The sequence below is a fragment of the Molossus molossus genome, unplaced genomic scaffold (genome assembly GCF_014108415.1).
Source record: "Molossus molossus isolate mMolMol1 unplaced genomic scaffold, mMolMol1.p scaffold_m16_p_11, whole genome shotgun sequence".
Classification (NCBI taxonomy): Eukaryota; Metazoa; Chordata; class Mammalia; order Chiroptera; family Molossidae; genus Molossus; species Molossus molossus.
Genome location: NW_023425346.1, coordinates 79796698 through 79812816, shown reverse-complemented (window position 1 = coordinate 79812816; position 16119 = coordinate 79796698). Strand labels below are relative to the sequence as shown.

At 35.8% G+C, this 16119-nt stretch overlaps 1 protein-coding gene across 1 annotated transcript in view; it reads right to left on the bottom strand.

The window, feature by feature from the left end:
* Nucleotides 1-16119, bottom strand: part of PARD3B (par-3 family cell polarity regulator beta) — a 979738-nt gene that overhangs the window by 845793 nt on the left and 117826 nt on the right. Inside the window, exon 2 of the mRNA XM_036254726.1 lies at nucleotides 145-246. Within this exon, the coding sequence (XP_036110619.1) occupies nucleotides 145-246 (102 nt within the window). The remainder of the gene's footprint in view (nucleotides 1-144; nucleotides 247-16119) is intronic.

Genomic DNA, 16119 nt, shown 5'->3' with positions numbered 1-16119 from the left:
TGATTTATGGGCTGTCCAGGTGAAACCTGAACAGATGGTATCATCTAATGATAACTGACACACGGATTTGTTAAGGATCTCAATCTCTGGAAAACACACAGCTCTGCGGAGGAAAACCAGAGGAACGTCTGTAGAGTCATCTACCTTATCTTTGTCTTCCACGACATCCGCCAAGATGTCATCTGGATCCAGGATTCCTCCATCTGTGTATTCTAAGTGGTGAATCTTCACCCAGTAGCCAGGATCCTGCAGTAGAACCATCAACAAGTTTCATGACTCAAACTTTTCAAAAAGGTAAAATACATTTTAATTTTAAAAGAAATAAACTAGCTCATTAAAATATGCTCTAGTAATAATAAAAATTGTAAACATCAAAATCAGAAGTTATCTATTTACTTGAATAAATATTTGGCATTTTTATCCTGTTTAATGTAAACCAGTAAATCAAAGCATACATATTCCATCAATTTTCCTGGAAGGTAAACTGCAATGCAAAACAATAACAATAACAACAACAACAACAACAAAATACTCAGCTATTTGAAAAGCACTAAGAATTTTGTATAACCTACAATTTAAGTAATTCCAATAATATTCTAGAAAAGAAAGATCTTCTTGAGAGTACTTTCTGAAACTGAGGATTGGAAGGTCAAACTGAGATCCCAAACCTGGGGGGCGGGGTGTCAAAAGGCAATAGCTATGACTTTGGAATATATGAATGAAGAGGGGTGACGACCGATCCCTTCGCCTGTTTGGATCGCCATGCTCTCTGCATGTCCTCAAAGCTAAGATTTGCAGTGATACTGGAGCAAGAGCTCCAGCACTGGTTTCCATGACAGCAACTCAAACTGTGTCAGAGTTTAATGGGGAGGTTCACTCAACTGGGGTACCAATATAGGAGATTTCCAAGCACTGCATTTTAAAAACTGCTTAGAAGCATAAAGCTTAAGGAAAAGAACCGTTTTCTCAATTTGATCAATGGCTAGATACATTGATACTACAGCTTGAAATTAAATAATGTAGCTCATTCAGTTACTTATGCACTGTAGATTTCCAGAAGAGATATATAAGTGAAACATTATAAGGATGGGACAAGAACATGAACCAATGAATGCAAAAAGCAAACAAAAAAAAATTAGCAAGGTTCTTACAGAATAGCCAAGCTATAATCAATTTGGTTCTGTGATTCTTAGAAAGCATCTCAAATTGGGAAACTTTTGAACTATAAATCAGTTTCCAATAAAGGGATACCAGTTTGTGAGAAGAAGGGGAAATTCTTCTAGGATAAAGCTCTAAACCTTTACTACACGAATCTTTATAAAATATTAAGAACTCACATAACCCACAGAATTCAAGTGCAGTTCTACAAAAACTAATAGAAACAGTTGTCATACAGCCTCCTCTTTAACTGTCCTGTACTATTAAATAAGTGAAGGGCGTGCCATTAAATAATAATTCCTTTAAAGCATCTATTCAATAGACTACTGAAATGTGGCCCAAGTACATAGCTTTTCAGTATCTGACTTGATAAAGTAATAGGCTTTAAAAATTCAAAGTAATTCTCCTTACCTAGGCTTTTGACATTTCAAAATTAAGTTTTCTATAGAGTACCTAAAGAGCTATTCCAAGCAAAAGAAATGAAATTCCTTTTGCCTCCAATTCTAGGCTTAAAAGTGGATATACTAATGATTTATTAGGAAACTTTGCCTGATTTTATTGCCCAGATAGAGATCACAAAGACATGAGCAGCAATTATACAACCAGGTAAGAAGAGCATAAGACGCCCAGCAATTAGAGTCTCTAATCAGAAATATTTCCCAACTCAAGGTGATTGTGCTATAAAAGGTGAGCTAAGAACAACAGACTGGATTCTAAATAGGGAGAATACTGGGGTAGACGAACACTACGCATGGCCACTAGACTATACAGAAAAGAGAGTAAGAAAGAACTTCCCCAGTAATCTTTGGAAGTTGAATCTTTTTGCTCTGACTATGCCACAAGCAACATACTTCTCCAAATCTACCAAAAACTTCTGACTGGAATCTATGGGGTACTACATTTTCCTTGTAAAAATAGCCTTCTTACAAAAGGACTTCAATATAATTAGTTTCTATTAACTTCCATTGAGTTAGTTTTTGATATATTACAGCACTGTAGATAAAATCTGTTGATTGTAACCATGTTTATAAAAGATGATGTATTCTAAAGGTTTGCTTTTTTATATTCAATTACTTAAAAGCTGAAGTAGTCTATGAAGTAGTCTCCTGTTTTCTCCTATTCTGTTTGCGGAAGCAGATGTTATCAACTAAGACTGAAGCAATCAGTTACCCCCAACAACTGCAGTACAAGTTCAAGTACACTTCTCTTCCTGCCTGGACGCAGCGGCAGAGAAGAAAACCAGACTCCATTTAAAATAGGGAACCCTAAGAAACAGCAAGGGGTAGGATCGGATCAGTGGCAGAGGGAGCAGCGGACAAGTGGCAGCAGGATGGGGTTGGGTCACGCAATGCCCTCAGATGTGCTTGTGGGAACTAAGATGTGCTGAAATGAGGCTCGGGCCTTGAAACTAGGACTTTTTTTTTCTCTGCGCGGCTGGTGTGGCTCAGTGGACTGAGCGTCCCATGGACTGAGTGGTCCCAGCTCGATTCCCCGTCAGGGCACATGCCCGGGTCGTAGGCTTGATCTGCACTTGGGGGCAATGTTTCTCTCTCTCTCCCTTCCTCTCTCTCTAAAAAAAATCAATAAAAACATATTTTTTAAAAGACTGTTTTCCCTCTAATTTTGATTCAAAAGAGTGCAGAATTTAAAAGTTTTACAGAACTAAATCAAAGGAAAAAAGTCATTTGATGTATTTTGGAATCATACATTCAGCCCCTCTTCTCCCACAAAACTATTCAAGCGAAATACACGGTTCCAGAATATAAAAGGACTGTTTGCAATCTTAACTCTCCTCATTGCACATTGATAACTGCATTTTATACACTCCCAAGAAGGAAAGATTGGGCTAATGGTGAGCACACATGTAATCCTGAACAAAAGCAGATAAGCTATATGAAAGCAGTTGCAGTTAATATTCTACACATCCAAAAGAGGTAAATCAACAAATACAGCTGTGACTTCTGTCCCCATGGTATTTCAGCCATGGTGCTATAGCACTATAGATCACTATAAAAATATATATACAGTATTAGCAGCTGACAGCCATCAAAAGACCATAAATTCACCCTGACTCCATTATGCATGTAAAAATTTTCACCATTGCCTTGCGGTCAACATTTTACATTTCATTTACTTGCTTTTATTACCATCAGAAATAAAACTGATCAAACATGAAAAGATGTTCACATACATGTCATGGTTCACACAATTAATCACTTGGAAAAATTTACTGTATTTTTCATGATCATGACATTTAATCTACCTTTATACTGCAAAAATATCTCTAATATATATAACTTTAATATTACTTTGAAAATGTCTCTAGTATATGTGCTATGCAATAAATCTTATTACTTACACTCCCAGGATCATTAAAGTATTGAAAAATCATGTAATATACATTATATTTCTTCTACTGCTGATAGTGACTTATCTGTTTTTTAAATAATGCACAGTTAACTAAACCCTGCTCAAATTGTAAAAGTCTACAAGGGTGAACTGGAACAGGAAACTAAAACATACGCATTACAGGAAGAAGATAATTACTGGCTACTTTTAATGATTGATGTAAAACTTGTTCCAAACAGGCATTGGTATTAATAGCAACAAATACTCTTCACTGTGGGTAGATGACATGAAATTTGCCCCTATAACTTAGAAAATTTATATTAGCCAAAGTTTTGAAGAACAACAATTTTCCATCTGCAATACCTAGAAGAGTAGACTGGCAAATCAGGTACTATAATGCTATGATTACTGAGCACAGATATTATGTCAATAATCGAGAAGGAAAACGTGGATGTTTCTAAACAGAATGCCTCGGGTCCAAGAAAAGAAAAAACACCCTGCCATGGTGGCAAGGTCCAGAAAGGAGGGACTCTCTGCAAAGAAAAAGCCAATGTCTAGAGAAGGGCTGTGTTTATCAGCCATGGCAATTACAGTGCTCAATGATGCAACTGATTTTTTGTGGCTTTGTGTTGTCATAAGAATAATTTTATCCTGTAGAAAATAAGAATGATTGTAAAATGAAAGATGTGATAATTAGGATTTTCCTCGTAGAATTTAAGTTTGTGAATTTAGTGCGATATATCCATAAAATAAGATTTCACCATTTTCATCATTATCTTCATCATCATCATAACAGATAATGTTTCACTGCTTACTACAGGGCACATACTATAAGAGGTACTGCATTGTTTTATAGGATTAACTCATTTATCCTCAAACAGTTATGAAGTGGTTATCAATCCATTAAATAGATGAGGAAAGCAAGGCATAGGTAGGTAGGTAAATTAACTAACCCAAGGTCAGATGCTTAATAAACAGCAGAAATAAACTGCATTATTTTAACAAAAAAAAATTAGATTAAAGAACTTAACAACAATAAAAAAAAACACAATTATCTAAGAATAAGGCAGTGGATCATATTCATTTTTATTGCTACTTAACTATATGGATCCAGGTAAATCATCACTACTCTGGGCCTCAGTTGCTTCATCATTAGAGAACCTAAAGGCTCTGTGGCCATCTGTACAATGTACCACATAGAGGTCAAAGTGTAGAGGGCACAAAAGGGCATTAAAACTGTAAAGTCTTTGCATAAGTGTATCCAGTGTTTCACAAGTGAGGGAAAGTTCCAAACGTAATTCCTTATAATCGTGAAATTATAGATTTGGTAAGCAATGAAAATAGATTTTCCTGCTACGAGCAGATAGGATAGAGAAGTATGAAGTTTCATATTCATGCACATTCTAACTAACTACTTCTGTCATAATCCTCTGAAGTTATTCTCCCTCTATCCAAGACCAGAAGAAAAGCGATGCCCCAGAATGTACCCAGGAGGGAGACAGCGGTCAGAGCAGGTCTGGAGAGTGTTTGGGGCAAACAGGGAACAGGAATAACCAAGGGCAGACAGTGTAGGGAAAACAAGAGGTGTGGAAAATGATGCCTGAGCAAACACTAGCAGAGCAGCACTGACACATAAAGGAAAGAATTAAGCCAGCAAAGGCACAAGTGATTATAGAGCTTATTATGAGCTGCCCTAGCTGACTTCAGAACATGCCTCTGCCCTCCTGAAATGGGTCGACCAAGGGAAAACCTGAGAAAAGAACAGGAGATAGGGATAAGCCAATGCCACTCTAATCAAGTAAATTTCCAAAGGATTCAAGAGAACTAGAAGGGACCAAGCGTTTTTACGCTGGGTTGAAAGTAATACCTGGAGAGTTCAGAAACAGAATTATAAACCTCAGTTTATGCATAAATTGAAGGTGAATCAATGCATCTGAAGTTCACTTCTATAATCCAACTAAAAGAAACCTGACATAACCATACTAACATCAGGTAAAGGACATTTTAAGAAATATTACTAAAGGTAAAGAGGGACATCTCATGATAATAAAAGGATCTAACAGAAAAAAATTTTAATACTAAATTTGTACATACCCGATAGTATAATTTTTATATATATGTACACACACACTGCCAAAATGGACAGATTTTTTAAAAATCCACAATCACACTGTGAGACTTTTGATAGAAAACAAAAATGTCAGTAAGATATAAATTGTCTGAACAAAATGAACAGTAATCTAAATTACTTATGTTACATACATACACCCAAAACACCACACCTTCTTAGATTAAAAAGTACAATATTTACAAGTGCGCATGGAATATACACCAAATCTCCAAAGTCTAATATCATTCAGAATATGTTCTCTTATAACAGTGGAATGAGATGTATCTAGAAAATGTCCAGCTGTTCGGAAACTAGGAAATACAGCTCTGAATAATCCATAAATAAAAAATAAAGAAGATTAGAAAACAGTTTTTAATTTAAAATGACAAAAATTGTGGGATGCAGCTAAAGCAGTACTTAGTGGGACATTTATGGCCTTCAAAGTATGCATTAATTAAAAAGAACAGCTAAAATCAAGAAGCTAGAAAAAGAATAGCTAGTCAAATGCAAACAGAAGAAAGAAAATATAGAGCAAAAGTCAATGAACTATAAAACAAATAAATCAAAGTTGGTTCTATGAAAGGCTTGATAAAATTAATAAATACCTAGTAGGACTTGTCAAGAAAAAATAAACTTCCAGCATCAAGAAGGAAAACAAGAAATATCATCACAGACCTTACAATATTTTTTAAAAAGAGGATATTGTCAAAACTTCAGAGCTATGAAATAAAAAAAAAAATATTTGAAAAATATAACGTATCAAAACTGACAATAAAAATAGAAACCATAAGAGTACAAAAACAACAGTTAAAAAATTGAATCTATTACTTAAAAACTTTCCCATACAGAAAATACCAGGCTCCAACAAAATATTACTCAGACATAAAAAAGAAGAAAATTTTACGCTTTGCAACAGCATGATGAGCATGGAGAGCAGTACGCTAAGTGAAATAAGTCAGTCAGAGAAAGACAAGTACCATATGATTTCACCTATATCTGAAATCTAATGAACAAAACAGAAATAGACTCATAGAGAACAGACTGACATCTGTCAGGGGTGGGGGATTGTGGGACTGGATGAAAAAGGTGAAGGGATTAAACAAAAATCATAAACCCAGATAACAGTATGGTGATTACCAGAAGGAGAGGAGGGTGAAGAGGGTATGGGGCATAAAGGGTGATGGAAGGAAACTTGATTTGTGGTGGTAAACACAAAATACAATATACAGATGATATAGTATAGAATTGTACATCTGAAACCTATATAATTTAATAAATCAATGTTATCCCAATAAATTCAATAAAAAAGTAAAATAATAATATTAATAAAGAAAATACCATGTTTAGATTATTTCATAGCTAATATCTTCTTAATGTTTAAGGAAGAAATAGTGTTGATCTTATACAAATACTTCTAAAAACGAGAAAAAAAAGAAAAACTTTCCCATCTCTTCTTACGAGAACAGCACATTGATACCACACCTTACAAGGATATTACAAGAAAAAGTATTAAAATTACAAAAATCTGAATATGATACATTTTCAAAATCTTAAATAAAACATTTGTAAATCTAATTCAGTGATATATATGTATCATTCCATATATATATAAATATATATATACATAGTGTGTGTGTGTGTGTGTGTGTGTGTGAGAGAGAGAGATACATCATGACCAAGAGAAATTTATTTTAGTAATACAGGAGTGGTTTAAAATTCAAAAGTCAACCAAGGTCATTCACCAAATTAGCAGGGGGAAAACAAGTACAAAAATAAGATCATCACCACAATAGATGAAATACAAGCACTTGAGAATATTCACCACCACTTCACAATAAAATGACCTTAGTAAACAAGTTAAGCCAGTAAATATAAAAATAAAATTTTTTAAAATGATATTTATGACAGCATCAAAAAGTCAAATACTTAGAAATAAGTCTAACAAAAAATATAACACTTCTATAAGTTTTAGTAAACTTATAGAGCACTGGGAAAAACTCAAGAAGAGTTTCCTAGACTGAACTTTGTTTTGTGAAACTGAAACTCAGTATTGTGAAGATGGTGATCTTGCCCACATTAATTAAGGTCAGGGTGTAGACTGTGAGGATGTGGAGCAACCAGAATTCTTAGGCACAGATGGTGGGAGTGTAAATGTGTGCCATGATTCTGGGAGACTGGCAGTATCTGAATGAAAACATCCCATATGGCACCACAATTCCACTCCCAGGTATATATCCAACAGAAACAAGTATATACAATTGCCTAAAGACATGTCCAGAAACATTCACAGCACTATCATTTTTAATACCTAAATATCTGCAAATAGCCCAAATGTTTATTACCGGTAAAACGGAGAAATAAGATATCATTGCAATGAGAATGAACAAACTACAACGTCATGCAATACTGTGGGTGAATATCACAGCATCACATTAATAAAAAATAGCCAAATACAAAAAAAAAAAAAAAAGGAGTGTGTGATTCCATGCAAATAAGCTCAAAAACAAGCAGAATTAATTCAGTGTCAGAAGTCAGGAGACTGGTTCCCCTTGAGAGGGGAAGGGCCGTGCGTCCAACAGGGCACAAAAGCTTCTGGAGTAATGTTCTATTTCTTGATGTTGTGCTCGCTACACTCATTGGAGTACTTTTCTCTGTGTGTGTTATACTTTTAAATGTTTACATAAAAATGAGAACTTTTTCTTCAAAAAATGTGATTATTTTTCAAACTGTAGTATCTAATAGTTCCCTTCACACATGACATCTCTACAGATAAACAAAGAACACTATAAATTTGTTTAGAACAAATTTCCTTAGAAGTACAAGAACAAATCTTGACACACATAAAAGAAAGGGAATGTAGAAGTCTCAAAAAATGGGGATGCCAGATTGTCCTACTAACAGAACATGTGGCCCACGGACCACCAGTTACTGCAAACCTCTAAGACCTATGGCGGAGGCTTAGTGGACCACAGGCTTCAATGAGTCAACACTGACAAGTCTGCTGGACATGTTACCACCACCTTAGGCCACGACAGAAGTGCTGCGTCCACAACAGAGCAAGCAATAGTCTCGTTCGATGCTAAAGTGGTCACTCTACATTCAGAGTATTTTTCAAAATGTAAGAGATGATTATTAATGAACTGGAGAGTATCCATCTGGGAGATAGAAATAGGTCAGCTCACTCATCAAAAGTCATAATTTAGGTTTGTTGAAATTGGAGAACACAAAGGGAAAACAATTGCTACCGCAAACATAGAAGAACCATAGTTTATAGGGCACTGAGGTCCTAATGTTATCTGGTAAGGCCAAATGTCTGATTGTTAAAACTATCCCTGGAAATCTCTCAGGGAGACACCACACTGGGAACATCTCTCTTTTCAATGTGTCCAACACTACTTGTTTTCCATCCAGGACAGGAGCATACTAGTGTCTTTTCAGTGAAATACCAGGTACAGTATCTGGATCATGTTGGAGGCCATGTTCTATGAAAACCATTTATCTTAGACACTTAAAATCATACCCGGCCAGAGACAGACTCAAACCACCACAAGCACAGGGGACCTGAGATAACAAAGGCGTAGCAGAGTCTCCCTTTTTGTGCTTCCGCTGGTTTATACACTCATTGTCCATACAAGTTAAAATAGCTACCATATTTAAATCCTTATCCCCCTCTTTTTCCTTGGTTGAGTTTTTATAGATACATTTGCAAAAGTTTTAAATGACCACACGAGACTCTCATCAAATTAAAGGGCTGCTGTGCACAAGAAAGATTTGGCTTGTTATCCTAAAAAGTTACATAAACACTACAAAGGCAGAGTAAAGCTAAGCATAAGGAAGATCTTTCAAAAACAGCTGTTTTAAGAGGAGAGTGGGTTGTATGATGAAGCAGCGAGTTCTCCGTTCCTATAAGGAGTCCAGCAAAGGCTGGACTGCCATATCTCAAGGATGCTATAGAATAAGACTTAGAAATTATATGATCCTAAAGGCCCCTTCCAACTTTCAAACCTATACCGTAAAGTTCCTTAAAGCTTCTCAGGGCTTTGAACCTATAGTGAAAAAATTTCCTGAAAACAAAACAAAACAAAAAGACAATCTCTGCTATATCATAAGAGCACTGTTTTCAGTAGTGCAGCCTGGTTCCACAATCACTGTGCATCTCTAAGAGGAAAATCTATGAGTAATCTGCCATAGTTCAAACTTCCCAATCTAGCCCAGTGGGTGTGGCTCAGTGGCTGAACGTCGACCCAGGCACCAAGAGGTCACTGGTTCAAATCCCCATCAGGACACATGCCCAGGTTGTGGGCCTGATCCTCAGTGAGGAGCATGCAGGAGGCAGCCAATTGACGTTCTCTCTCATCGATGTCTCTCTCTCTTCCTCTCCAAAATCAATAAAGAAATATTACTTAAAATATATATACATATATAAATATATATACATATATATCTCCAATCTATCTGATGATACTAATACCTAAAAATTCACTAATTTATAAACAATTATTATTATTTTTAAAAAAAGATCTTCCATCTCCATGGTAAAAGAATTACTAAATTACTATGGTAGAGAGAAAACAAAAAACAAACCAAAAAAAACCTGAGAACTTTATATTACTTAGATTATTTATAAATAGCCTAATTTCTCACTTTAAAATAACCCTTCCCCACTGCCCTTCTCTCCCCCACCCCCCACACACACAAAATTGGGTTTTTTCAAGCCATGACTAGTAAATTCATAAGTTCAAAAGCTGGTAGGAATTCATTGGTTCACAGACCATCTAAACCAGTCTTCCCATCTCACAGGGGAACCATAACACACAAAGATTAAGCCACAGGGAAGGTAGTTGTTGTTTTGTGATGTGTAATCCTAAACAAAAATAGCCTCAATATAAGAGCACCAACAGGGGAAAGTTCCAAGTTTTGATAATATTATTTATCAAGCAGGAAGAAATATATTTAAGCATCAAGCCATACACTTTCTAGTTTATTTATCAAATGAACTAGGTATTAAAAAGAGTGTTAATCACACCATGTCATTTTTCATTCAGCATTGTGAAATGACCATAATCTCAGAAGTTTTCTTTATATAAAGAACTTTAAAGGTTCAATTTTTATTCTGGGATTAACCTAAATTTATTTGAGGAAAAAAAGGCCCAGATATCTAGATAGAGTCTTTGTATATTTTTGCTGTTGTTGTTTTTGTTTTTCTAAAAAGGACAAAATTTAATAATTTTCAAATCTACTGCCTACGTCATCACAGCACACTCTAACTCTTCAAGAGAATATAAAAATATCCTTTTCTTATGGATATAAGAGTGAGTTAGATGCAAAAAGGTATAAGCCTTATATAATTCTTCAGGATTAAATATACTATAATCTTAAAACCAAAGGTTTATCAAAAAAATTAATCACTTATGAAATTAATGAAAATTGTACATGTATTTAATTGATATGTCTATTTCAAAAGAGTCCCAGTATGACTTTTAAAACATTAAACCATTATTAATTTAATAACGCTGAAATACAATGTTTCATATTAATGTTAAAAAAAAAAAAAAAAAAAACAGCTATTTTTTTTAGTCCTGTTTCCCATTAATTGTTCTCAATGAAATTTTATAGTTCAAAGACCTGGATGCCAAGGTTTTAGAAGTTTGTGTGGTCCAAAGGAATGCAAAGCTTACAGCCAAAGAATGGAAGCATCCATATCCCCAAAGCGAAGGAAGAATAAAGTAGAATTTTAAAAATAATGTATTCATTATAAGACCCCCAAAAGTATTCTGCTACAAAATGGATTTTAATAAGAATCTGAGAATACAAATTCATACAACTCAAGTTTTACTTAATGCAGCCTATTAAATCCAAACTTTCTTGCTGCTATGATGCTGGCATCATTTTAAAGTTAAATCCAAAGAATACCTTTCAGAGATACTATCAAGTCAAGTAAGTGCAGATCTGCATATATGAATGAATAAAGAAAATTTAAAGCTTTCTACAGGTAACTATCATGACCTCTAACTCTTTACTCAAACACGAAGTTTTATGCTCTATCATTGAGGAAATTAAGATATAAAAAAGAGAATTTTAATTGACATCAGAAGAGGTCCTGGTGGCAGTGTTTATAAAAATAAGTTAACTCCAAGATAAACATCAAACCTTGTCAACTTCATTCCTGTTCACTGTTTATAAAACTCCTTTTCAGTATGGCAGTAATAGGAATGGTGAAGGACTGACTATCTGTCTCTGATTTTCAAAAGTAGTGGGACACTACTGTCCACCACTGTTAATTTAGGTTCTCCAGCAGAGTCAGCCCTCCAGAATAATATAGATGGATCACAGATATAGGTAAAAAGAACACAGAAAGCACAGGAAAGGAAATAGAAAAAGATGAGCTCAGAAATGCCCTTCCTGACTATCAACTAAAGCTAATTCTCTCCCCTACTGCCAGTATATTTTTTATATATATTTCATTGATTTTTTTTAGAGAGACAGACAGAAACATCAAAGCGAGAGAGAAACATTGATTGGCTGCCCCCTGCACAACCTTGCAGGGGATCAAGCCCCAACTGGGCATGTGCCCTGACTGGGAATTGAACCGGGACCTCTCAGAGCACAGGACGATGCTCAGTCCACTGAGCTACACTGGCTGGGCCCCATGGCCAGTATTAAACATTACACTGCTTTATTCAATTATCTGTTAATTTTTACTACTTGTTCTCCTCAAGCTAGAGCAAAAGTTCCTTGATCCAGAAACTTCACTTTTATATCCCCAGCATCTAAAACTACTTTTGGCATCCATCATAAATTTGTCATATGAATGAAGACAAGAAAAAGAAATAACAAAGAAGTAGGGGAAAAGAACTCAAGTAACAGAGAAAGCTATTTCCTTTCTACTGAAACAAAAGGTTTAACCATGTGACCTAGTCCTTTTGATAAAGCCAAGGGCATTTAGAAAGGAAATACAAACACCCAGGATTGCATGTCAAAGGCAGCCATTCATACAACAAGTATATGCTGAATTCTTACAACCATCCATGAACAAAACAGAGGAGAAAACCCATCCTTGGAAGAATAAAGCTTACATTTCCAGTGAGGAGGGAAAACAGGCAGTAATTAACAAACAAAATAAATAATTAAAGGGAATGGTTTGTTAAAAGTGATGAGTGATTCAGGACAAAACAGAGGAGGATGAAGCGAGTACAGGTCAGGTCTTACTGAAATGATGATGATGGCTGAGCAAAGATGGGAGAGGCAAGTCAGTGGCAGTCTGCAGAATGGAAGACAGACAACTGTCTGTGCCCTTGGGCAAGTCCATTTGCAGTCATTTATACAAGAAGTCAAAGCTCAGCAAAGGGTCCCTTAGAGGAGTTCCTGTGTGGGCACAGAAGTGGGAGAGCTGGCTGCTGGTCAGACTGAATAAGCATGGCAGAAACACGAAAACACCAAGTGCTAGTAATTGCCTGTCTAGCCTCTCCAAGAATGCCTTGCCCCACACCAAGCAAAATTTTTACAACACTAGCTAAAATTCTACTAGTTTTACATATTGAAAAGCAACTTTTCTTTTAAATATTTCCAGAAAGATAGAAGCAGAGATGTATATTTTATTTGCATCTCGGGTATTTCCTTCCAAACTACTAAGGTGTAACTGGGCATGGACTGCATAAAGAATAGACAACAATGCTTGGGGGGAGGGGAAGGGGAGGCAGGTGTCTAAGGGGCCAAAAGAGAAACATCTGTAACAAAAATAAATTAATTGATTTAAAAAAGAAGGTAATCAACTCTACCCCTCAAAATTAAATTGTTTAGTGGGAAAAGCATTACAGTCAATAAGACTATGTTGAAATCCAAACTGTACCCCTCATATGCGAACAGTGCCATCAACCCTCACAATTGTGAGAAATTCATTACATATTCAAACACAGGCACACAGGTACACACCTACACATTTGTTCTTTCCTGGCATCATACTCATAAATTCTACAAAGACAAAGAAAGCCATTTCTTTCTAACTTATACACTACTGTAATCTCAGCACCTGGCGTAATTTCTCTTTATAATACATATACAATAAACAGTGCCCGTTATTATAACAGCCCTGTACAATTCAAAACTGGGAGGTACTGAGACGTGAAAGGGAAAAACGACCCCTGTGCTTGAGAAATAAGAAAGTCAACAAAAACTAGCCAAAAGTCCAAAAAGAGAAGTATCAGATTGAGGTCAGTTTTTTTATATGTCAAAATTTTGACCAGGAGGAAACATTCTCCCCAGTTTCTCTCTATGTTTGTAATTAACATGTGCAGTATAGACCAATGCAGTCCATGAACTGTTTGTTTATCATCTGCAACGAAATTAATACAGAAATTGGGAGTAAGCATTAACATTTTTACAGCAATTTTTATTGCTATAATGTGTAAGCACACGATATATATTTTATAAAAGTATCCATTTGCCATAGATGAACTAACCAAACAAACAAAAAAAAAGTATTTGATCTACCACAAACAATATGAGAAGCCCTGGCTACACGAGCCATCTGCCCCTGACACCCATTGTCTTAACTAAGAATCAGAATTAACTAACATAGTTCACTGACATTAATCAAAATGTTGACATATGAAATGTAGGCTTCGCCCTAGCCAGTTTGACTCACTGGTTAGAGCATCAGCCCTGGAACTAATGAGTCGTACATTCAATTCAGTCAAGGGCATGTACCTTGGTTGTGATTTGTCCCCAGCCTTGGTCAGGTAGTGCGGGAAGCAACCAGTCAATGTAGCTCTATCATATCGATGTATCTCTCTGTCTCTCTCCTTCCCTCCCACTCTATCTGGTAAGTAGAAAAATATCCTAGGGTGAGAAATAAAAAAGAAAAAAGAAATGTAGATTTCTACAGACAAGAAAACCTTTCAATTAAATACTGTTTATGTAGGAAAGTGCAGGCCATACTTCAAAGACAAATATCTAGAAATTTTATAAGCTTTTAATAAACTGAGATCTGACCTCCTTAGTCGCAACACCTTATCTACTTCATGAGAACCAATAAGAATGTAGATGTGACCCTGAAAACTATGTAGTTTTGTCCAAAATTATGGTGTCATTACACCATTATTATACTATTAAGTTATAAACACAGTGGAGGAAAATGCCCCACATTGAGATGCCGATTGTGTAGCTGGCAAACAATGACAAGAACAAAATGGACTCAAAGTTCACCTTATAAAAAAAGTTTCTAAAATTATAGAAAAACAATAAAAATGTTGAAGAAAACTTTCTGAGAGTTATATCATCATATCAATGATATATATTTACATACATTGATATATATATTCATTTATACAAGTTAATGGAATATAAAAGCTGAGATGACTGTAGGTCTGTACTTGGGGTGCAAGAAAATAAATTAAATCCTTATTTTTTCTTAAGTTACAAATAAATACTTCAATTAATACTTTAATTGATACTTTAATTATTGAATTAATACTTTAATTCAATTAATACTTTAATTGAAAAAAAAATGACCAACTAACACATACTCATGGTTATAGTTGTTAATACCATCCCATCTTTTCTTCCCTAGAAATTATCCCCAAACAAGGAAATCTAAGAACAAAACCATAAACTCTGTCTTCATGAAACCAGGAGATCTCTGCAATTCAAAGCATAATATAAAATAAAGAAAATGGATAAAGAAGTAACGATTTATCGGGAGGAAGAAGGTCAAACCCACATGTCCTCAGATGGAGACAGCTAGCATGAAAAACAAGCCAATGCACCTGTGAAACAGCCTGGAGACATGCGGATCCATGAAAAATAGAAGAAGGTTGGAGCTGAAAATGATGAATAAAAATGATCTGAAAATATACCTAAATACTGATGAAACGCCTTGATGCCAACCACCACCTCCCCTGTCAAGAAACAAGAGACATAATATCTAAAGACACTGACCCATATAGTAAGATCCAGACTCCAAGACATCAGGCAGAGAAAAGGGCTGAATGCAAAAGGCTTCAGACTACAAATAGGGTTCTGCATAATTAATGCTATGCATTCCAACCTGGGTACCTCATCCAACCCCAGAAAAACTAGTATCCAGGCTTTCAACCAACCTTGCACCCCAGCCACTCCTCACAGGCTATTAGAGAAATGTGTGCCACCAAAATGAAGGGCTCAGGGAACAGAACACCTAACACAAAAGACATGGGACATGAATTATCAAAAAAATAGCAACAGCAATTAATATAATAGCCATGCAGACGCTTAGGGAGCAACCATCCCAGATCGGATCAGCACTCCTGAAGGGCTCCATGACAACAGGGAAAAACACAAAATGGATAGATTCTATGACAGCCTTAAGTCTATGGAAAATGGTAGAGTCATCTCATACAACTGTTAACAAGAAAAGAAAGCCCTGGCCGGTTTGGCTCAGCGGTTAGAGCGTCTGCCTGCGGTCCGGAGAGGCCCGGGTTCGGTTCCCGCTAAGGGCATGTACCTCGGTTGCAGTTTGTCCCCGG